The sequence below is a fragment of the Liolophura sinensis genome, chromosome 9 (assembly GCF_032854445.1).
Source record: "Liolophura sinensis isolate JHLJ2023 chromosome 9, CUHK_Ljap_v2, whole genome shotgun sequence".
Taxonomy (NCBI): domain Eukaryota; kingdom Metazoa; phylum Mollusca; class Polyplacophora; order Chitonida; family Chitonidae; genus Liolophura; species Liolophura sinensis.
Window position 1 is genome coordinate 31,413,436 of NC_088303.1, and position 25,396 is coordinate 31,438,831.

The following is a 25,396-nucleotide window of genomic DNA, read 5'->3' on the forward strand; positions in this document are numbered from 1 at the left end:
GAGCAATGTTACACTTTTCGCACTGATTATAGTAAGGCTATAAAGTGTAAAGCCTGGTGTAGTTCTACTCATGATCATAAGCAGCTGGGTCCAGCTAGACCAGGTCAACCAACGTTTTTATAGCCACTTTTATAGTAATATATCAAAAAGTTTTACAAAACCTTGCAGTCGTGAGCAACTGAAGGACAGAACTGGATACAAATGGATGCTAGTCACAGAAAAGCAGAACATGTTCAACATCAAGCAACTGCTGAGATGGAAGCCTGACCAAAACCAGTGTCCGATCAGATGTTCACAGTTGCTTCCACCTACTCCTAGATGCTTCCAGCTACTAAACATGCAGTTGCTCCAAGAATGATCTGTACCCACCGTTAAGCAATCTAAAAATGAATACATTTTTTGTATTTGCTATACTCAAGGTTAACCTTCTAAAGCATCATTAGTAAAACAGGCCCCAACTTAAAGTTATGTCTGTTCTATTTATTGATCAACAAAAACATTTCACAGCAATGAAGTGGATGTAAAAACTCAAGCACAAAGTTGGTTTTCTCCATCAGATACAGCTACATGTATGTTAATTTTTTTTTTCGTCTTGGATTCATTCAAAAAGATTGTTCTTTATCTTATTCTGTATGTGGAAAAGAGCCACAATACTTCAACCCATCAGTAATAGGGTGATACATAAGTGTTGTCTACCTCTATGCTGGAGGGAATTAACCTTTTAATACTCATGTGGTTGACTGCCAACCCATAGATGACTGCCAACCCACAGGCTCTACACTCCAGTGGTTTAACCCAGACGAGACAAGGAAATTGAAAGGTCTTACACAAGTACAGTGTATACCTCACAAATAGAAGTATAAGATTAAAGGGTCTTGCACAAGTATATGTCACTAATAGAAGTACAGGTTTTCCCAACCATGCTTGTACCTCAACACCAAAGAAAAAAATAGCCTAATAGCCTACATCTGATCAACAAGGTTATCAACGATATCAACGAAAACTATATGTGGTTTGAACTTCTTTTGTACAATGCCACTCTCGCATGTTCTCTTTTCTAGGTTTAACACAGGTTGCTATATACAATCATATAAGAGTCAGGTCATCTGAAGGGGACACAAGCCATCACAACAGGGAAATCACTGTTCTGTCGTAAACATTCCAACTTCTAAACCGCATCAGAGAACAATGAAAAATTTGCAAAAGTATAGTTGACAGTATATGTGTATGTACATTTTATTCTCTTTGCTCAGAGTATACATAGCAGGGTAGGACAATACATTTGTGCAATGTCACCGTGTCACTTCTGAAATTATGTTCTGAAATCCCCTACAAAATATCATCTTAAAAAGGAAAGTTTCCAGAACAGGAAATCTCACAAATGAACCTTGTAAATCACACACAGTATTAACACAACTTCCACTGTAATACTGCGCAGCGCTGTTTTAAATACTATACTTTTTGAATGATTTCACCGATGTTTGGTCTGTGATGCAGAAATTACAGTAGGACAATTTATATATGTATGATAATTTAAAATTTCCAATTTACAAATTATAACACAAAGCTTACATTGCACATGTGTATGTGCACCAGTTTTGTCATTCATATTTCTGCTATTCTTGTCTCATTGGTGTAAGAAAACAGGAGCCCCCCCTCCCTTCCTAACTGCTTGTATCAATAAACAACAATACCCTATTTCTTCTGAAGTTTGGGACACCTGGTAAGCTCATTTCAGCCAATATATATGTAATTCTAGCATGAATATTGAGTTTTTTTTCTCTCACATGGTTAGACCATCTAATGAACAACATACTATTGAACAACATTACTTTTCCAAAAGGCTGGCAAAGAAATGTAATATTCTACTTAGAACACTACTAATATCTGTCCCAAATTTTAGAACAATTAGGGTAGAACGGTTTCCTCTGTTATGAAAGATGTACATTTCTGCCTTTGATACTTTATACTAGAGTAAACCTTTCATAATGTATGGGATTATACATCACTTACTGGAATAGATTGCCCTTGCTGTCCCTACAGGTACAGTAGAGAGTTTCACTTCTCCAGGTATGACAGCTTTATTGTTCAGGTTTATGGGTGGAGGAAACTGTAACAGCAGTTTGGAGACACTGTAACAGTAGTTTGGGGACACTGTAACAGCAGTTTGAGGACACTGTAACAGCTGTTTGGGGACACTGTAACAGTACTTTGGGGACGCTGTAACAGTAGTTTGGGGACACTGTAACAGTAGTCTGGGGAAACCAACGCACATCTCAAGTAACCTGGCAAACCAACTGATTTTAAAGCTGCATCCGAACAGTTGAGTCAGTTTTCCTGGACATCTCAATAGATCTCCTTGTGACGCTATGAAGAAAAACAGAAATACAAATGTAAACTGCTGGCCCTGGGATCATGAAGCGATCTTAAATTTATGCCAAAATTTCAATCATTAAATCTGGTATCTTTCTTTCCGTTGTTTTTAGCTGAAATTTGTTGTACAACAACTTACCCAGAATTTATGCTGTTATGCAATATCTTAAAAAAATAACAATTTTAAAGTGATATAAAATTTTGACTTAAGTCTAAGATTACTTCGTAATAACGTGGCAGATGTTTTTCTCCATGTACATATATGAAGGTTGAAGCGTTCAGGTACAGTAGATTAACGAGACCAGGTGAGTCGTAAGACAATATGTTCTGGACCATACATAATAAGAGCAGCAGCACAGAAAACAAAAAAAGACAAAAAACTAAAAAACAAAAGCTGTGTCATATAGGAAAACAAACTACAATATTCAGGGCCTACTGGTTCAAAGCTCTCTTAAGACTTACATGTGATACAAAGATTTCACTTTAAGCCAAGTCTTCAGTTTTGTCCTAGGTCCAAAAATAATTGCGTAGCACTATATTAAATATGAACTAAATCTGCTGCGGTATGGTCACTGTAAAAACAGCACTGGTTGCTGATTTTTGTTAAAATCATAAATATATAAAATGACTTAATACCAGTATCAGCTAATACACTTTTGAACAATCGGGCCCTGATGTTAAGATGCAAATGTAACATTTAGCACTATTTTGGAGTATTTTGAATTTAAAGGCATATATCAAACAGATTGCAGACTAACACAGCTGTATTTAATACACAAGCCAATATATTCACTGGTGCAGGCAAAAATTACAGCAGACAAGTGATAAAGAGACAGTGTTTGCGAGAGATGTTTGTTTATATACACTTCAAAGAGCCAACTATAAATATCACGTGTTAACTGATACAGATGACGACCTGTTTTAGCTACAAATATGTCTCTCTTTAATACACATTTTATGCTGAATGAATTATACACTGAAACTGTACATTGCTGTATTGCTGTATTGAATCACCTCACTTTGGTAACTAAATTATACTTTATATTTACAGTCATAGCACAATACTGTGAGTTTTGCGTACCAGTAACTTGAAAATTCCATGGTGGTGATAGTGGCTATACTCAGCCAACCAGTGGCTGGTCTGTATGCTTGCTTGGTTGACGGAAAACTTATCCCAGCTCTATGTATTCAAGTCCATTCTGGGGTATTCCTTATTTTCTGTTGAGATACTGTTTTTCATTTTTGACGACGCTTTTGTTTTATTCATTAAATGTTCTCAAATAATAAGTTGAAGCATTATGAAAACTTCAATCTAGGTTTTTCTTAAAACTGAGCCAACTATTTGACTTTCCAAATGAGCCGACTATTTGACTTTCCCCATACCATACTATCCACACAATGTCATGTGCCTGCAAATGAGCAGGAACTCTGCACACTTTCCTACCCGTCATTTCCATACAAACGTGACAAATGAGCCAATATATTGTTTTGAGAAAACGCTTATGTCACAAAAGCTTTGTACTCTCTATTAAAAGGGTCAAAATGATAAATAAAAGGGTACCACAGGAATGGACCTAAATGTCTCTACTGTAAATCTTCAACCTTTTCGACCTCAAAAGAACATTTTTCAGTGAAATTTATGCATACAATTATTATAAAAATGATGCCAAAAATTATCTGTTTGTGTCCCTAGAGATGCAAGCTTCATGAAATGTGTAGATTTTATCTCTACATCCCATAGTTTTCTCAGAATGTTTCAAAATATTAGTCACAGTGTTGGTTGAAAAGGTCAAAGAATTAGAGTAGGTGGAAATAGTGATTAAACTGGCGTGATTGCTTTTCATTAATACTATGAACTACTGCTGCCTGTTGTGGATGATCTGTACACAAATGTACATTTTGCACACTTTCCTCCCCTGTCTATCGGTTGACCAAACTTGTGCCCTTAAAGCCTTCCTCAGGACAACTTGACACTAAAACAGAAAACAAAAACAACATGTCTTCAATAGTGAGAAAGGTTTACATTGCATTCACAATACAAGTACAGGGGTCCAGTTGTTTAAGACTGCATTAAAACTTAAACAAGGCTTTAATCTTAATACCAGTCTAACTCTAAAACAAAATGAAGTGGACTTTAGTCGATGCTCAAGTTAATACCAGGATTAACTGTTAATACACTTTTGAAGAACCGGGCACTGAATATTTAAGAAAATGTATAAATGAAATTTCATACATTATACCAATATCGCAATATTTCATACTTCAGAATTGCCATCTTTAACAGAAAATCAACTAAGAAACATACGCATCAGGTTTAAAGGTTAATCTGATTTTTCTTAACGGCTCATATGTGAGGAAACAAACTTAAGTTTTCATGACTGTTTTATCCAGTTGGCTTAGATCAGAAGAATAATCTGGTAATATTATGTACGGTAAACTTCTACACTTCTCCTTCATGCAACAATAAGTCACGGTGACAGCATGTCACACGATCACTACACATTACAGTTTTCAAGGAGCACATCCCAAGATGGCTGTAACGTAGAAAATATTCTCACTTATTCTAGTCATTTCATTAGTCAACGTGCCTCTGTCGTGCCTCTCTCATGTGATGAAGACACAACCTCATGCATGACGTCAAGCCAGATCCTAGCAAAATATCCTGGGCCCATCTATCTTGGCTATATGGTTTGTGTACTGTGGGCTTACCATGGTCGGAGCAGACTCGATTATCTGTACATCATGGGTGAAGGATCTGATCAAGATGTACGCATCTTGATATCAATAGACACCATACCTTTTGCCACAACAGCCATGCGCTCAACACATAAGCACATTGTACACATATAATGTAATGTGAAGTTCAACAACCAGATCAGCATTTCACAGAGGTCATCAAATGTGAAGCAGTATTAACATCCATCAGTCTCTGTGCCTGTAGAATGCGTCACTAAAAAGACATCCAGTTTCGATCTCTGCCTATGCACACTGTATAAAGTCAGCATGACCATCCTACAACGATGTAACCGTTTTGATATCTGCAGATTATTAACATTATTATTATTTTTTTTTACCATGTCACAGCATCATTCGTCAAGTTCCCTATCCGTCGCAAATTTACAAGTTTTAAATCTGCATGATTTTATATATATCCTTAGTGTATGTGTGCTTTTATCAGGAAAGCCCCAATTAGTACACTACGAATGCCAGTGCTATAGACTCGAACTTTGCGAGAAAATTTCCAACAAGAAAACAATATACTCATCAACATATGGAGACACGATGGCTTCCCCATAAATACAATCATAACAAACACAACACGAACATCGACAAGTTCTGATCACAATGGCAGGACAATACGGCCATGATGGGCCCACTATGGGCGTATGATCAGGTCACAATGGATCTAGGAAGCCGGCCAATCAGGGTCTGCGTATGTTGCCCAGACCCTGGAATTAGGATATTCGGCTAGGATCTGGCTGTACTGTACAAGGCTGGATAGCCCTGAGACTAAGAAACATTGCTTCAACTGTTCAGATACACGACATCATATTGTCAAAATTGGAAAAATAAATAGAATATAGAACAATGAACAAGAACGAAACCATAAATATTCTTCTTGAGAGAGGGGAAGGGGGGGGGGGGGAGGGGGGAAGGATAACCGTCTTCAGGCTTCCTCTGACTTGAACAATATTTATGGTGTTCAACATTCACTGTGAAACGTCCTCTATGTAAGCCTGGGAATAAGCAGTAGGACAATGACAATGTCATGCACCAAATAGTCTCTTGACAACTGATATGTAAATATCATGGCAACTTTTTTCAATGATGTGAATAACTGAAAGATTTTGTCAGAATGTTCTGCGCCAACAAAAAAACTTATTTTCAGGCTTGCTATACAGTATGTAGACATAACGCACTGTCATTCTTCTAATTTTTAGGACAGGTAATACAACTGCTGAAGGCAAAAAATCACATTCATTTTTCTGTTGTTTTTTTTCTGTAAAGTAAAGATATATATACACGTGTATATATATATATATATATGTTGTTCATTTAGTGATAGATGGACTAATATGAGACTATGTGAGAAAGCAGAAAATTACAATTAAATTGGATATAACGAACAAATGCTCCAAATATTAGAAGAATTACAGTACGCGTACAATAATATATATTTCCATGGAGTTGTGGACGCGAACAATGTTCAGTCTGAAATCTTGTTCTTCCTCTTACCTTTGTATAAATCTTCTATAATCATGGCATCTTCCAGGGGTTCCTCAGCCTGCATGAACAAAATACTGTGACCTTAATTTGAACTTTGTGTTTTCTTAAGGTGAAGAAGAGCACTAGAACAAATAGCACCAAATCTGACAGCACAAACTTTGACAGACATAACATGTGAAATCATCAATTTCTCCATTTTCAGATCTATCCGCAATTTTTTTTTTTTTGCCTATATACAATGAAATTAATTATAATATTAATCAAATTCCATTCAAACCACTAGGATTTAACTTATTTAATATATTTAAATTAAACATTTAATGAATATATATACGATACATGATGTTTGTACACAGAAGTCCTGGTTTCAAAAGTTCTGGTTAAAGTTACCTGTAACATGACAACAGCACCTGGTGAAACCTTCAAACTTTTGAGTGTAGCTGTGTCCTCATTCAACACTACACCATCCACTGTCAGAGTCTGGTCAAAGGGTGCTACTGAGAACTGCTTCATTATCTGTGCAAAAAAGAGAGACACCATGCAAAAAAACTGAGATACTATACAAAAAAAGAGAGGATAATATGGAAAAAAGAGATACTATGCAAAAAACAGAGATACTATACAAACACGCCAATACACGGATTCATAGAGAGAGTTTATTTACCTGATACCTGATACTTATGGACCAAGTCTGCACATATTTACTTGTGCCTAATATCATACCTGGGTGTCTGGCATAGTGGTTAGCATGCTCGTGCAGCACAATGAGCCAGGAGCCTTCCACAAATGTGGCCCCTGTGAATTCAAGTCTTCTTTCTCTTCGATTGTACATTAGAATATCTGCCAGCAGCCTGCAGACCATTGCGGGTTTCCCCCAGGCTCTGCTTGCTTTCCTCACCATATGCTGGCTGCCATCGTATAAGTGAAATATTCCCGAGTATGTTGTAAAACATTATAAATAAATAATAGAATACACAAACACTTCTTGAAGTGTAAATAATGTATCACCAAAAACGACAACCACGGTATTAATAGGACAGATTACCAGATGTTCATTTCCTTGGGGTTTTTTTTTTGGGGGGGGGGGGGGGGTGTTGATACGAAGCCTATTTACATGGTGAGTGTTGAAATGGTCTCATGTCAATTTCTACACTCACTATGAAGAAGCTATGCAGCCCTCAAAAAGGCACGCAGATAAACCAGGAGGCACGAGGTAATGAGGATTGTTGATTTTCTTGCGCGGTTTTCTCCGTCTGAGATGGAATGACATATCATGTCCAACAGTAAACTTGAAAACTTTCCAAGAGTGGTGGTTCGTGGATGGACTTTTCAGTCAACACATTACTTGACTGAAACGTAATTTCCAAAGAGTTGTAAGATATCTGATTAGTTGTAAGATAACAAGCAGCTGTTAATGGTTTCCTATTTTCAGTAAGTCCCGGAGTGTGTTAGTTTGAAATCATGCACAATAATTATACCAAGATTCTCGGCAATGTTCTATATTTGTGTGTCAGGTCATGACATCACAACAGCCATTTGCATTATGATGCCATACAACGATCAAAAAGTGAAATGTCAAAAAATGTTCCACTGTCCAGTCATATCTGTATTGGGTGTGAGCTTAAAGGTTTCATAAAAAGGTAGTACAAAACGTTTTAAGGGTTTTCAGGAAATGAAGAAAGATGTGCCAAAAAAAGGAAAAAGTTTTCATTTTGAAGCATATATTTCTTAATAACTCCTCAATTTTATGCAAATCTTTCATCAGTGGTCAGAAATATTCAGAAATGATGTCGGTGATAAACCTACTTGCAATGCAGGACAGCTAAGCACTCCCAATTTGGACTCTCCCTCCAACAAATGTTGTTTTAATGGGTATCACCACTGATCTCACCACAGCAGGCTAGTTAATTTCCAGACTGACCACTGGGAAAACTGTAGTGAACAGCCATTTTAATACCCTAAGATATAGGCTGACAAGCTTTTTGGTACTTTTATATGTTAGGTCTGCTGCCTATCTTATACTCCATATTAAGAAATTAAAACAATTGTTTTTTAAAAAAGTGTTTTCATGTATCCTTAAAACAAGGATTTGTTCAATAAAATGGCAGAAAACTAGTTTGAGGGATAACAAAACATGACATATCACCTTTCAGCTTCTACAAAGTACCTTGACTTTCAGTTCCTTCAGCGTCTGTGAGGAGGATATCGTCACCTCCTTCTCGCCCCTCATTCTGCGGTGACGGTTACTTTTCCTCGAGGATGGCTCCGTCACCTGAGGAACTCTGGCAGGAGCATCTCCATTTTCAAGTGGTGGTTTTTTTTCTCTTCACTCCAGAAGACTGTAAAGGGGATAACAAAAAATGATGTAAGATAGCAATGACTGTACCATACCAAAACTGAAAACCTAAAACGAAGTTTTAAAATCAGTTTTGCCTTCTTAGCATATTAGAGTGATGATTTTTCTTGTAACCTCAATCAATGTGAATGTACATGTAATTGTATTTGGAAATATTGACCCATCAACAACTGATTCTTACTGAAATCTACAGGAGACCTAATCCGGAAAGAATAAAAAAATGACAACAAAACCTGAGTGACTAAACCTAATGACTCACCTGAAAATATTCGGGGTCCTCTTTATCCTGGGGCTCTCTTCTCTGACTGGACCCCAGGGGTCCTTTCTCAGACACAACCTTCCTGATGTAAAGTATGGCATCTTTATAGTCGTACCTCTCCTCCTCCTCCCTCACCTCTCGCAACAAGCGACACTCATCGCACACAGCTAAGGGGAGACAACCCAAGTCAATACAGGCAGGATACTATCCTTTTTCATCAATACAATGGCAGTCAGTACATCACATGGAGAAACCACCAACATTTGGCAAGTTATACTGACAAAATTTTCCACTTGTGACTTAAAGGATTAGTGTTCAGATTTAGCTACTGGTCCAAATTATAAAAATCATAACCTGTTTAAACAGTGTGTTATCCCTAGGGCTTCTGTGAAACGTACTACTCACTTTAAATCCACAAAAAAAACAATCTCCAGCCAACCCAAGTCAAGTTGACCTAAATAACCTGGGAATTTGTTTGAAAACTATGTCATTTTCAAGATGTAGTCTAGATACACAGAAACAAACATACTGCTGTATTTACTACTATTCTCTTCCTCTCTCCACTTCACAATAACTCTCATTCTATTCCCCGAGGAGTTCTATATTAATACCTATGTGCAATGACAACTACTGGTACACCCTATTGTTGGCATTCCGAATAGTCTATGCCTATTGCGGCCCACAGTCGTGCACAACACATGTACAATGTGGACATCAGCATTAGTGTACAGAAATTTACTATCTATCAGATTTCAGTTCAGTTAATATTATTTTATAGCCACTTTGTGCAGGTATCATGGAAATTCAGTTTATGCGACCTGTTTATAAAACCGTATGGAAAACAGCACACCATTTGATGGAGAAATTCACTATGCTTGTTGTCACTTTTATAATGAACTGAACGGCAAAGCGCTGACAGCTAGTGAAGGTTGGACTTGTGTGACATAATTCGGCAGAGACTGCGGAGTTTTGTCAGAAACAATGTATAAAACCCGCCTCGTTATCTAGTGATTTTAAATACCATGTTACTCAGTTTAATGAACTCTTTCAATATACGGTTACATTCAATTTAGCAGTATATACAGGGGTAGCTAATTATGAATTAATCTGGACACTAATCTTTTATCTTTTCCATTGTCACTTTTGCCTTAATATGGCATCCGTGTTAAAACAGAATGCTGCTCAGTAAAACATTCAAATAAACACTGACAAGTAAGTTTTTTAGTACATCTCCGTTTTAAAGGAAAGGGCATAATTAAAAAAACTAAACATTGAAGTGTTTAATTAAATGAATAGAAGCCAATACTAACAAGTTGTGCATGTCTCGTTTGTGTACCTGCGTACCAGGAAGACCTCATCTTACCTCGTGATACCGTGATCACAGGTATGCCATCCTCGTTAACATGTCGTGACACCTTTATCTCCACATCTACCTGGACATGTTGCTGGATCGCCTCCCACTCTGACGGCCAGACTGGGTATAACCTACAAAACAGACATGTGTGACAGTCGCATACACATCTGCACTGATAGGATAACAAGTCACAGCTCAGGGCCACACTGGGTGTAACATAGAAAACAGACATGACACAGTGTGACAGTCGCATACACATCTGCACTGATAGGATAACAAGTCACAGCTCAGGGCCACACTGGGTATCACATAGAAAACAGACATGACAGTGTGACAGTCGCATACACATCTGCACTGATAGGATAACAAGTCACAGCCCAGGGCCACAATGGGTATCACATAGAAAACAGACATGACACAGTGTGACAGTCGCATACACATCTGCACTGATAGGATAACAAGTCACAGCTCAGGGCCACACTGGGTATCACATAGAAAACAGACATGACACAGTGTGACAATCGCATACACATCTGCACTGATAGGATAACAAGTCACAGTTCAGGGCCACACTGGGTGTGACATAGAAAACAGACATGACACAGTGTGACAGTCGCATACACATCTTCACTGATAGGATAACAAGTCACAGCTCAGGGCCACACTGGGTATCACATAGAAAACAGACATGACACAGTGTGACAGTCGCATACACATCTGCACTGATAGGATAACAAGTCACAGCTCAGGGCCACACTGGGTGTGACATAGAAAACAGACATGACACAGTGTGACAGTCGCATACACATCTGCACTGATAGGATAACAAGTCACAGCTCAGGGCCACACTGGGTATCACATAGAAAACAGACTTGACACAGTGTGACAGTCACATACACATCTGCACTGATAGGATAACAAGTCACAGCTCAGGGCCACACTGGGTGTGACATAGAAAACAGACATGACACAGTGTGACAGTCGCATACACATCTGCACTGATAGGATAACAAGTCACAGCTCAGGGCCACACTGGGTATAACAGAAAACAGACATGACACAGTGTGACAGTCGCATACACATCTGCACTGATAGGATAACAAGTCACAACTCAGATCCACACTGGGTATCACATAGAAAACAGACATGACACAGTGTGACAGTCGCATACACATCTGCACTGATAGGATAACAAGTCACAGCTCAGGGCCACACTGGGTATCACATAGAAAACAGACATGACACAGTGTGACAGTCACATACACATCTGCACTGATAGGATAACAAGTCACAGTTCAGGGCCACACTGGGTATCACATAGAAAACAGATATGACACAGTGTGACAGTCGCATACACATCTGCACTGATAGGATAACAAGTCACAACTCAGGGCCACATTGGGTATCATATAAAAAAAAACAGACATGACACAGTGTGACAATCGCATACACATCTGCACTGATAGGATAACAAGTCACAGCCCAGGGCCACACTGGGTATCACATAGAAAACAGATATGACACAGTGTGACAATCGCATACACATCTGCACTGATAGGATAACAAGTCACAACTCAGGACCACACTGGGTATCACATAGAAAACAGACATGACACAGTGTGACAATCGCATACACATCTGCACTGATAGGATAACAAGTCACAGCCCAGGGCCACAATGGGTATCACATAGAAAACAGACATGACACAGTGTGACAGTCGCATACACATCTGCACTGATAGGATAACAAGTCACAGCTCAGGGCCACACTGGGTATCACATAGAAAACAGACATGACACAGTGTGACAGTCGCATACACATCTGCACTGATAGGATAACAAGTCACAGCTCAGGGCCACACTGGGTATCACATAGAAAACGGACTTGACACAGTGTGACAGTCACATACACATCTGCACTGATAGGATAACAAGTCACAGCTCGGGGCCACACTGGGTGTGACATAGAAAACAGACATGACACAGTGTGACAGTCGCATACACATCTGCACTGATAGGATAACAAGTCACAGTTCAGGGCCACACTGGGTATAACAGAAAACAGACATGACACAGTGTGACAGTCGCATACACATCTGCACTGATAGGATAACAAGTCACAGCTCAGGGCCACACTGGGTATCACATAGAAAACAGACTTGACACAGTGTGACAGTCACATACACATCTGCACTGATAGGATAACAAGTCACAGTTCAGGGCCACACTGGGTATCACATAGAAAACAGACATGACACAGTGTGACAGTCGCATACACATCTGCACTGATAGGATAACAAGTCACAACTCAGGGCCACATTGGGTATCATATAAAAAAAACAGACATGACACAGTGTGACAATCGCATACACATCTGCACTGATAGGATAACAAGTCACAGCCCAGGGCCACACTGGGTATCACATAGAAAACAGATATGACACAGTGTGACAATCGCATACACATCTGCACTGATAGGATAACAAGTCACAACTCAGGATCACACTGGGTATCACATAGAAAACAGACATGACACAGTGTGACAATCGCATACACATCTGCACTGATAGGATAACAAGTCACAGCCCAGGGCCACACTGGGTATCACATAGAAAACAGACATGACACAGTGTGACAGTCGCATACACATCTGCACTGATAGGATAATAAGTCACAGTTCAGGGCCACAATGGGTATCACATAGAAAACAGACATGACACAGTGTGACAGTCGCATACACATCTGCACTGATAAGATAACCAGTCACAGCTCAGGGCCACACTGGGTATCACATAGAAAACAGACATGACACAGTGTGACAATCGCATACACATCTGCACTGATATGATAACAAGTCACAGCTCAGGGCCACACTGGGTATCACATAGAAAACAGACATGACACAGTGTGACAATCGCATACACATCTGCACTGATAGGATAACAAGTCACAGCTCAGGGCCACACTGGGTATAACATAGAATACAGACATGACACAGTGTGACAATCGCATACACATCTGCACTGATAGGATAACAAGTCACAACTCAGGGCCACACTGGGTATCACATAGAAAACAGACATGACACAGTGTGACAGTCGCATACACATCTGCACTGATAGGATAACAAGTCACAGCTCAGGGCCACACTGGGTATCACATAGAAAACAGACATGACACAGTGTGACAGTCACATACACATCTGCACTGATAGGATAACAAGTCACAACTCAGGGCCACACTGGGTATCACATAGAAAACAGACATGACACAGTGTGACAGTCGCATACACATCTGCACTGATAGGATAACAAGTCACAACTCAGGGCCACACTGGGTATCACATAGAAAACAGACATGACACAGTGTGACAATCGCATACACATCTGCACTGATAGGATAACAAGTCACAACTCAGGGCCACACTGGGTATCACACAGAAAACAGACATGACACAGTGTGACAATCGCATACACATCTGCACTGATATGATAACAAGTCACAACTCAGGGCCACACTGGGTATCACATAGAAAACAGACATGACACAGTGTGACAATCGCATACACATCTGCACTGATAGGATAACAAGTCACAACTCAGGGCCACACTGGGCATCACATAGAAAACAGACATGACACAGTGTGACAGTCGCATACACATCTGCACTGATAGGATAACAAGTCACAGCTCAGGGCCACACTGGGTATCACATAGAAAACAGACATGACACGGTGTGACACTCACATACACATCTGCACTGATAGGATAACAAGTCACAGTTCAGGGCCACAATGGGTATCACATAGAAAACAGACCTGACACAGTGTGACAGTCGCATACACATCTGCACTGATAGGATAACAAGTCACAGCCCAGAGCCACACTGGGTATCACATAGAAAACAGATATGACACAGTGTGACAATCGCATACACATCTGCACTGATAGGATAACAAGTCACAGCCCAGGGCCACACTGGGTATCACATAGAAAACAGACATGACACAGTGTGACAGTCGCATACACATCTGCACTGATAGGATAACAAGTCACAGCTCAGGGCCACACTGGGTATCACATAGAAAACAGACCTGACACAGTGTGACAGTCGCATACACATCTGCACTGATAGGATAACAAGTCACAGTTCAGGGCCACAATGGGTATCACATAGAAAACAGACATGACACAGTGTGACAGTCGCATACACATCTGCACTGATAGGATAACAAGTCACAGCCCAGGGCCACACTGGGTGTGACATAGAAAACAGATATGACACAGTGTGACAATCGCATACGCATCTGCACTGATAGGATAACAAGTCACAGCTCAGGGCCACACTGGGTATCACATAGAAAACAGACATGACACAGTGTGACAGTCGCATACACATCTGCACTGATAGGATAACAAGTCACAGTTCAGGGCCACAATGGGTATCACATAGAAAACAGACATGACACAGTGTGACAGTCGCATACATGTACACATCTGCACTGATACCATAACAAGTCACAGCTCAGGGCCACACTGGGTATAACATAGAAAACAGACATGACACAGTGTGACAGTCGCTTACACATCTGCACTGAGAACAAAACAAGTCATAACTCAGGGCCACACCAGGTTTCACCCAGGCAACAGACACGACAGAGTGACATTCTCATATGCCAGTGCACCTACAGCAGATTTTATCAGTCAAATATTTATAATTAGAAAAGGTCTCCTCTAATCAGTTTCTGAATTTGTTTGCTGAGCTAGAGCTTTATGGTTCATACCGGTCATCAAGCGGTAATGAAGGGTTATATGGCTGATACATCAAACCACCATGGGAGCAGAGCAGACAGCAGTTAGACAGATGTGTCACCGGTAATCTCTTCAACGGTTCCCTATGACAAAAAAAAAAAAAAAAAATGTACACCTTATTTGATTGTTGTTTAACACTAAAATTACATAATGACGTTCACTTTACGTGGACTTTACGTGGGTTATTAAAAAATATAAAATAAGCCTACAAAACAATTTTTTCTCATATTTTTGTCATGTCTTTCTTCATTTTCCATAATACCATATTGTAATTCTTCAATCTTTTCACATGTTTACAAGGTATTTATTCAAACATATTCCGAAGGCATTATTCTGTGTTGACAGATAAAATTATACTTTTCTTTGAAGTTCTGATATCGACCAGTTTGGCCAATGTAGTTTTGTGTCCAAAATCAAATTACAAATGTGCATAAATTTCACAGAAAGTCGCTCTTTGATATGCAATAAGGTTGAGGAATTAGGGTACTGTTCGTTTTACAGTACCTTTTCTTGTATCCTTTATGTGTAAGCTGAGACCTGGATATTGAGTGTCTCTATTAAAGTTCAATACCAACCTGATGAAGCTCCTCCACTCTTCCACAAAGGCTGTACTAACGAGGAACAGGTTACTTAACGAGGCCTGACAGTAACTAGGACGATTACGATCCAGGAACACATTCAGTAGCGCAGACTTTTGAGACACGGCTAACATCTTATTTACATATTTGGTTTGTTGTTCTTCTTGGTCAAGAGACTGCAAGTTTTCAAGAAAATTTATCCACATTAAAGTCAAACAAAATACAAAATCACACCAAGTTTACGTAAATTTTACAAATTACCAACAGAACAAATTTGAACAGTTTTATTCACCAACACATATAGTATATGCACATGTAACTAGCAAGTTTGGACGCCATTGTAAAATATTCCTGCACACATAAATAAATAACAATCAAGTTAACTGGTAAAGTTAGAAAAAACATTCCAAAATCAACATGAAGCTGCTATGGAAGACAAAATACTGTCTCACAGGTTTATCAAATTTCAAGAATGATTTTCATATTCATTTCACTCATGGAGATCCAACAAGCAAAAAGCTAGACAAGTAGGGGAACTTTCAATAAAATGATTAATGTTTAAATAATTTAGAAAAGGTACAAACATGTAGGTACATGTACCTGACATTGTAAGCAGATGGGTGCAGTACTGGGGTATTCAGGGCAGGTGGGGAAATGGGCACGCAGTCGGCACCAAACCTCCTCAGGGACAAGTCGTCGACATGTGGCGTCAGGTGATAAATCTCCTGTGATTGTGGAAAGCGGGGGAAAAATTAACACCCTGGACTGCTGATACAGACTACATAGCCAACTAAAGTTCCCAGTAACTATACAGTATTAACTCCATGTAAGTTTTACTCTACCGAGAAGTCACTGTGTATAAAGCTGTCAGGGAGAATGACTCTGCACTTGTACATGTTCTGTCACTCCGCAGCTTTCCTGAAGCTTATAGTTCACAAACTGTGACAAAATAAGAGAGAAATATATACTTTAATTCACCTAAACATCAGCAGAAAACACTTACCATGTAACTCACACAGTATATCCTCGTTAAATTTGAAGCTTTCTTCATCTGACGAACCTTCCTTGCTTTTGGCATCCCCTGAAACCCATGAACACAAGCCTGGTTACTTTGTATCCAGGGGTCTGAGCAGACTTTGACGAAAATTAGCATTATTACACTTTCCCTTTTTACACTGATTTCACAAAATAGGAAATCAGCCAAGTCAGCCATCACTGAAGAGCATCTGGCCATTGTGAGAAGTAAGCTGGTTGTTAAATTCAGGTTCAGCTTATTTGCTGTGTGAAGTCGTACTGAAGAATTTTTCGCTAGTGGCAGTCAGTTTTATGGGTAGAGAAAAAAAAGAGAGAGTGGGTGAGTTCTTCTATAGGGCTTAATGTCGTACTTAACAATTTTTCAGTCATATGATGACGAAGGTGTCTTTAGGATTTCCAATGCTCTTTTATCTAGTGCTGCTTCACTTAGATGCATTACGGAAGGCAAGTAAGCCTCCCCGCCCAAGCCATTATACTGATACGGGTCAACCAGTCATTGCACTATCCCCTTCATGCTGAATGCCAAGTAAGGAAGTTACAACTTCCTCTTTTAAGGTCTTAGGTGAGACTCGACCCAGGATTGACCCTGGGTCTACCGCTCTCTAAGCAGACAACGCTCTACCAACTCAACTGTGGTATTAGGAGGGGGGGGGGGGGGGGGGGTCGAGAAAAAGAAAATAGCTGGGATAAAGCTGGGGATTAACTTGGCAATTTAAAGACAAGCCTGGTTGGAGATACCTTGTGAGTGGATAGCACAAAGGGACCTACATTACATGAGTTCAGCTTATACTGACTTCCTTTCCGGCCGTAAGTGGAAATGTCTGCCAGCAACCTGCGGATGGTCCTGGGTATCCCCCAGGCTCTGCCCGGTTTCCTCCCACCATCATGCTGGCCACCGATGTATAAGTGAAATATTCTTGAGTACGCCATAACACACCAATCAAATAAATAAATAAATAGACAGATAAAATAAAAATATATATATTTTCACTTTCTTGAGTGCAGTTTATTACATTTACCTCTCTCGTCTGTGGTGTTGTCAGGCTGTTTGTCACTGACCCCGGCTCTACTTCCATGGCAACCCCCTCCCCTGGTTCACCCTGCCTCTCATCCCATGGCTTAGTCTCCGTCTCGGGCAGAGGGCCTTGGGGAGAACCTCCTGCCCCATTCTCCTCCAAACCAGAACTGTGCTGTTCTGTGGCCAGCCGACGCCAGCTCCGTAACGATGATTTCCCCACCCAGAAACTCTTCCCACTGACAACAGATTGATTGATTGGTTGATTGATTGATTGACTTCTTCATGCTGAGCGTCATAACAAAGTATATTTGGTTTCTATGACGGATGTCAGCCTTATGGGCCTTATGCAATTTATTGCCACCCACATTGTTAACTCAGTGTGTATGTCATATTGGTAGGAAACGAAGTATTTCGTGTAACACTACCTAAATGGGGATACAAGTGCTTAATGCCAACAAAGAGCAGTGGCAGCATGTGTCAAGCCTCCAAAATATCTTGTTTGCTGGGTTTAATTTATACAAGTCTCTCACCACAAAAGTTAGGAAATTTGACTTTCTAGCCTTGCCTTATGACAGTTTATAACGACTTCAAAACTTCCCTGATTAACGCTGGTTTTACTTTATACGAACTTTGTATTTCCAATTAAATAAGAGACTCTCCACAACATTAAGAAATTTGATACTCTCATCTGGAAAGTAAAGGATTTAAACCCCGGAACAAAATGATACAGTAAGGTGCTGGTTTTTCTATTTCATGGTGACATGTTTACATTGGCAGTATATTTTTATGCATGCAGGCAATACAGATACATAACTGTGTGGATTTCCTATACTGGTTTGATGGATATTTCATGCAGCGCTCACAGTCAACTTCAGAGCCTGGTTGTTTAAAAGTGCTTTAGCTTAATATTGGTATTAAGTCATATTATATTTTTTAATAAATTCAACGAAATTGAGCAGTCTGTTTCTTTGTACAGTTGTACAAAGGCCATGTATACTAGCAGTTAATTTAGTTTATATTTGGACTGAGTACAAAGTGGAAGACTTGGGCTTTAAGTTAAATCTGATATTACTCTAATTCCTCAACCTGGTCACACATGAAAAGCAACTTCCAGTGCAATTTATGCAAATTTGTAATTTGGATTTTGGACATAAAACAATGTTGGTTGGATTAGTCAGTTTTAGGGCTTCACACAAATTGTTATCTTATCAGTGTACACAGAATAATGTCTTCAGAATATGCTTGAATAAACACCTTGCAAACATGCGAAAAAGTTAAGGAATTACAGTAAGTAGCAAGACATTTTTAAACAACCGGGCCCAGGTAGCCAGAGCTATGATATTGTACAGTGGGTCACCTGTTTAGAGTGGTCTTGAGCATGGTACTGATAAGCTTGCTGTCTTCCTCCATACGCAGCTTACGCTGGATGCTGGCACACTTCTGACGCACACAGGTTCCAGCACAAGCGAGGACCTGACATAGGCCAACTGATTAATCATTTTACACAGGATTTGATGATGACAGGTAAGAAGAAGGTTAATAGCACTACAACATTCTTGTCAGGTACATGGACATAGTACCCATTTACAACTTCCGCTTTTCGGGAGGGACGATGTAATTTTGTGTATTTTCGGGTTTAAAGTCTTTTTATACTGCCAGCCTGCATTTTTGGTGTACAGGTGCATGCTTGGTATCAAAATGATGGAAATTATCAAAGCTTTGGGCAGATATAAGTTTTAATGATGAAAGTTTGAAATTCTGGGCGAGAGGATACAAGACAGATTTTGATGAGGCTGCCAGTCACGTCCCCTTGGCATTGCTAAGCACCCCTCCCAGATGCTGGCATATAAAGATCCAGATTTTGACAGTCAACCTAGGTCAAGACTTTTATGGTTTCTTTCTCACAGGCTCGGCCATGTATGCACCAAAGCTTATAGGCCACGGAATGTTTGGGACTGAGCTACAGCGGTAAACATTAACATTGTCGCTTATGGAAAATTAATGGGGGTCTGTGACCACATGATAAATTTCCTCACATACACAGTAAATCAACAATCACATCACATAAGTTTTGGCCAACTAATCACCTTGTTATACTACACTGACAATTGCTGAAAAATAACATGCAATTTTAACATGTGATTTACTGTACATGTACATCACACGTACTAAACTTCATGTGATTTTTCATCAGCAACAAATCACCTTCCTCTACTACAGTTATACAGCAGATTAATTAGTTGCTGAACAATTCCTGGACTTTACAGATGATTATTAAACTGAGCTAAGCTCTTGGGTTAATGATTTCTTGATGCAGCACTTTGGACGACTATGTCAGGGAGGAAACACCTGGATACACAGTTTGCATTTGATTTAGTTGTGCGTTCAGAACTGACATCATGGATGAACATACTAGAAGCATGGAATCAGCATAATCCTTCCAGTTCAGGCTTTTCCCCAAAACAAAGTTGTTTTGACAGATATCGATGTTGACATCACCACAGCAGGCGACTTCATTTTCGAACCTCAAGAAAGCCTTTTCTATACTCCAAGAAGAAAGCCGAGAAGCTTTGTTGTCTGATATACCTCATGAACCTCATATTCAGAACTAAAAACCGCATATTTAGCTTCATGTATCCGTTAAGTGGAAAAGAGAGTTGAACTTACTTCTTTAGCCTGGGGGATCCAGAGTATCTGTCAAACAGCTGATCTGCCTAGTACAACAACATTAACACAGACATTATATATACACACCTCAAAATAAAACAGTATATTCTCTAGGAGTGCGGATGGTTAAAACATTTAAAAATTTACAAAAATAAAAATTTCAGGCGGATATACGTGTTATAATTTTATACTGAAAATAACAAAATTGATAATAAGGTGATGCTAATAAAAACAGATTTGTTGAAAAACATACTCAGAATAAGTCCTTCCTTAATTTTAATATTGTATTCAGTCTCACTGATTTCTGAACCAAAAAGGTAAAAACTGATGACTCTGGCTGCTAAGCATGTCTGTATCATAACCTTTTCATGGCAATGTAACAAACTTACCCCTTCTGCGCTGACACACTTCAGGTTTGATACCTTCAGAGGATCCAAACTACAAGACAAACATGTAATTTGTTGTAAACTCAACACAAATTTACCAATGTACACAACACAGCTAAAATTTCTGGTGACATGGCACAAAAACCACAAGAATGCCCTCCCCATGCATGTGCAAGTTTACACAACAGGCAAGATGCATGTTAAGTTTCATCAAAATCGACTGGGGTGGAGTTGCATGGACAAAATGGTGTTTACAGACAGACAGGGTGATTCCAATATTCCCCATCCCTACCCCCTCCAACTTCATTATGGGTAGTGTAATTATTACATCGTTATGTGTACACGTCTTTCTATTAATCAATTCCCTTGTGAATTCACGAATTCACAGGGTTAAAGGGCTGACTCACTGGAATGGCATGTATCAAGCCCTTGACGAATGAGGTCACATGTTCAAATCCAGCTCTTATTGTTTCCGCCAAGACTTTCAGTCAAGAGGTAAATCGTGTACAGAACCTGGTGAAGGTCTATGGTTTATTTTTACTTTCATCAATCCAAAATTTTGTCTGCCTTCATGTAGGTGAAAAGTTCTTGAGTATGTCAATCAACAATGAAATAAAAAAAATAAACGAATTCTCCACTAAACATCTCCACTGCAGATTTCAATAGAAATGCAATACATGTATCAAGTCAACAGACTAGAAGTTCAGAAAGTTTTTGTCTTACCCGCCATGTTTACATAGGTATTTAGAGTGGTCAATGGGTGGAGCTGTGGAGGGGTCAGACAGCCATTTAGACAACCAGTCCAGGCTCAGCCACTCAAACTCTCCTTCTGTAAACAAGACAAACATAAAACCATATCAATTATCTCACAGCCAATCAGCCACTCAAACTCTCCTCCTGTAAAAAAGAAAAACATAAATCCATGTCAACTATCTCACAGTCAACCAGCCACTCACTCTCCTTTCATAAATGCAAACATAAAAGTCCATGTCACCACCATTCCCAGTGTAGTTTCAACACTATTTTCAAGACAAAAATAAGACGAAATCTTGTCAGACCAACTACAGCCACGATTAAGATTTTCAGGAAATTGGGATCCAAACAGACAGGGATGTATGTACATATGTATGTTTGGAGTTTAATGTTGTACAAATGATTACCAGCAATTTTCACCAGCAGTGAATTTTAGTAGGCGTAGTATGAACAACATACATGCACTGATTGGCCTACCAAACAATGATTTGATACATGATTTATTAGAAATGATGAAAATAACCAAAGTTATCAGACATCCCAGCGTACCTCCACAATAATAGTTCTCAGAAAATGATAACACATGGTTGGAAAGTTCAATGGTCAGTGACTAAAAAAAAATTTTTAACCCACAAAAAATATGCCTCTTTAACACAAGACCCTACAATAAAATGCAACCATATACCTAGAATATATGAACACATACCGCACACAACCAACTCCTGCTCTAATATAGCGCAGCGTAATGACTCAGGAGCCTCTCACCTATGAAGTCGCTGTGAGTTCAAGTCCAGCTCATGCTGGCTTCCTCTCCGGTCGTAAGTGGGAAGGTCTGTCAGCAACCTGCGGATGGTCGTGGGTTTCCCCCGGGCTGTGCCCGGTTTCCATCCACCATAATGCTGGCTGCCGTCATATAAGTGAAATATTCTGGAGTATGGCGTAAAACACCAATCAAATAAATAAATAAATAGTGCTCTAATACATGTGTCACAAAAACAAATCTTACCAAACACAAGTATCAATATTGACATTTTCCCACTCTCACAATAGTTATACTGCCTGAATACTCTTAAATGTCAAGCTAAGAACAACACAACATTTACCTTTACTTTGTGTAATAGGAAGTTGTGCATAGATTTCTCGTATCACCTCCTGCTTCACTCGGCCATTTTGAATGTTTTGTTCCTGAAATAAGTACCGCTGAGTGATATACATGTATGACTGCTGAGTCGTTACAGCATGAAGTTAACTTCTTGTACATTAGTGTTGTGATTATGATATTGCTTTGTGTCAAGACAGTTTGTGTCAGAACATTTTGTGTACACATTTTTATGTGCAAAGACATTTTTTGTGTAAAGATATTTTATTTAATCCCTCATATTAAAAGTTATTTACCAGCTTAGAGTAGTTTGTGTGTTTAATTATTAAGTAGCTTATTCACACATTGCGATTTGTCATACCAACTCGATAAAAATTAAATTCGTCGAAATGAACTTAGGATAAACAATATATCGTATGAATCATTCAACAAAATGAACAGTGTGAAGACAGCAAATGAAATGCTCCTTGCTCTATTTCCATTCAATTACAGGTAGCCCACTTTGATGAGCCAATACAACAAACCACTGAGTGAGAATATGGCTCCATATCACAACAGAGAGGTGGATTTCCTTGATCCATCTAGTGACGGAGTGAGGAGTACATGGGACGCAACTCTTGCAGCAGCACTTTCCCAATGTTGTGACATGGGAGGTGCTGCCTAACTATCATAGATATGCTATAGCAAGTATTACTCTTGAAATGATAGAGTTTTTCGTGTAATCCTCAAATGTCTCATTATTACGGGTCATCTCAGAGATGTGTTTATACAATATGAAAGCACTTCACATACATGCAATCCTCAAACTTCTCATTTTCCCCCTTCACGTGTTCAAGGATGTGTCACAGCAAGTCTTTGTGTCATGTTTAGGATTTCCATCATATAATCCTCGAGCATTTCGTTATCCATGTTTGTATGTCTAGCTTGTATCACAGTGAATCTTACCCTCATATTAATGAGCTCCTTCACATAATCCTCAAACTTCTCATTATCTCTGATCACAAAAGACTGGACCTTTTCTTCTAAAAGCCGCTCCATTGGTAATGAAGACTTCTCTCCCATAACATCTGTTGAATCTGAAACAAGTTTTGCTTCAGTTATATCACATTCATGACAACTCGAAATAATTCAGAATCTATTTTTAAGATTAGATTATTTATGTAAATGTTGTTTCACATTATACATGTGAGTGTACTACAAATCAAGGGAGATAACTAAGTATCCAAATACAATAACATGTACATGTATTTACAAATCAATAGAGATGATAACTAAGTGCTCAAATAGAATTACATGTATAAAGGAAAACCTTTGTACTATAGGCCTACATGTAGGTACACATAATAGAGGGTTTTAACACAAGCGCATTACGCTTTTTTTCCCACATTAAAATTGGACTTGGATTCTGATCTATAAATTCTCAATTTGAGAATGAACTCATATACTAATTAATGCAAATTAATTAATATATTAATTAATGTAAATTAATTAGTGTACTTCATCATAGGAGATGTTGACCAGTCAAAACAAAAGCAGTTGCTAATTCCACTACATGCAGAGTTCGCTCAGCTCTTTTTTATGGAATAAAGAAACTTGAAACTGTATTTGCTCTGACTGTATTCTACTCCCACATAGCTGTTTTAGTGCCTCTTAAAAGATACAAGAAAAGATGTTTTTTGCACAACACATAGTAGAAGATGTGGCACAAAATATGAAATTACAAAAAAAGTTTATCGGCTATTTTCTTGGGCATAAAAAGGGCTTTGCTGTTTTAGTGCCTCTTAAAAGATACAAGAAAAGACTGTTTTTTATTTCATAACACATAGTAGAAGATGTGGCACAACATATGAAATTACAAAAAAAGTTTATCAGCTATTTTCTTCGACAAAGAAAGGGCTTTAACCTAGACTTTTCCTACAGCACCAGTGGTCAGTGCAGAAATTAAGTGACCTCCTGTGATGATGTCAATGGTGATATCTGTAATAATAACTTTGTTGGAAGGGAGAGCCTGAACAAAAAGCACTATGCTGGTCCCACGTTCCCAGTATTTATTTCCAAATATATGTAAAATACAGGAGCTGTTCACGAGATATAAAATATGCCTAAAACAACAAAAAAATTTTTCTGATTTTTTTTTGGCATGTATTTTTTTGTGTTCCTTAAAAGCATAGTACTCTTCGTTTTATAGTACCTTTTCACGTACCCTTTCACTGTTACTATTCATTTATGTACCTACCCGTTTGCTCTGGATCTTGCCTTGTATACACTAACATGTACGCGTTTTTAGAATTATGATTTCCTTTCGCAGTTCGTGGTTTCTTGTTCTGTTTATCTCCGTCAGCTCCTATGCAGCAAATAAGAAAGAGATAATAAATTACTGTTTTAATACTAAATTTACATTTTAAATTTATTTGACAAGTGCTAAAATAATTACTTCTATGATAATTTATTTAGGAACCCAAATATGAAAGGATTGCACC

General features: G+C 38.9%; 1 protein-coding gene across 1 annotated transcript in view; it reads right to left on the reverse strand.

Annotated features, from left to right (window-relative positions):
* Positions 1-475: 475 nt before the first annotated feature.
* The window catches only part of LOC135475785 (ubiquitin carboxyl-terminal hydrolase 48-like), a 56,280-nt gene continuing 31,359 nt past the window's right edge, over positions 476-25,396 (reverse strand). The window contains 19 exon segments of the mRNA XM_064755725.1: positions 476-4,346; positions 6,610-6,658; positions 6,991-7,116; positions 8,768-8,924; positions 9,138-9,154; positions 9,216-9,382; positions 10,579-10,700; positions 15,353-15,463; positions 15,956-16,134; positions 16,559-16,683; positions 16,962-16,971; positions 16,974-17,039; positions 18,013-18,247; positions 19,369-19,484; positions 21,068-21,116; positions 21,788-21,893; positions 22,921-23,002; positions 23,862-23,992; positions 25,153-25,260. Coding sequence (XP_064611795.1) covers positions 4,294-4,346; positions 6,610-6,658; positions 6,991-7,116; positions 8,768-8,924; positions 9,138-9,154; positions 9,216-9,382; positions 10,579-10,700; positions 15,353-15,463; positions 15,956-16,134; positions 16,559-16,683; positions 16,962-16,971; positions 16,974-17,039; positions 18,013-18,247; positions 19,369-19,484; positions 21,068-21,116; positions 21,788-21,893; positions 22,921-23,002; positions 23,862-23,992; positions 25,153-25,260 — 2,009 coding nt within the window. The 3' untranslated portion in view covers positions 476-4,293.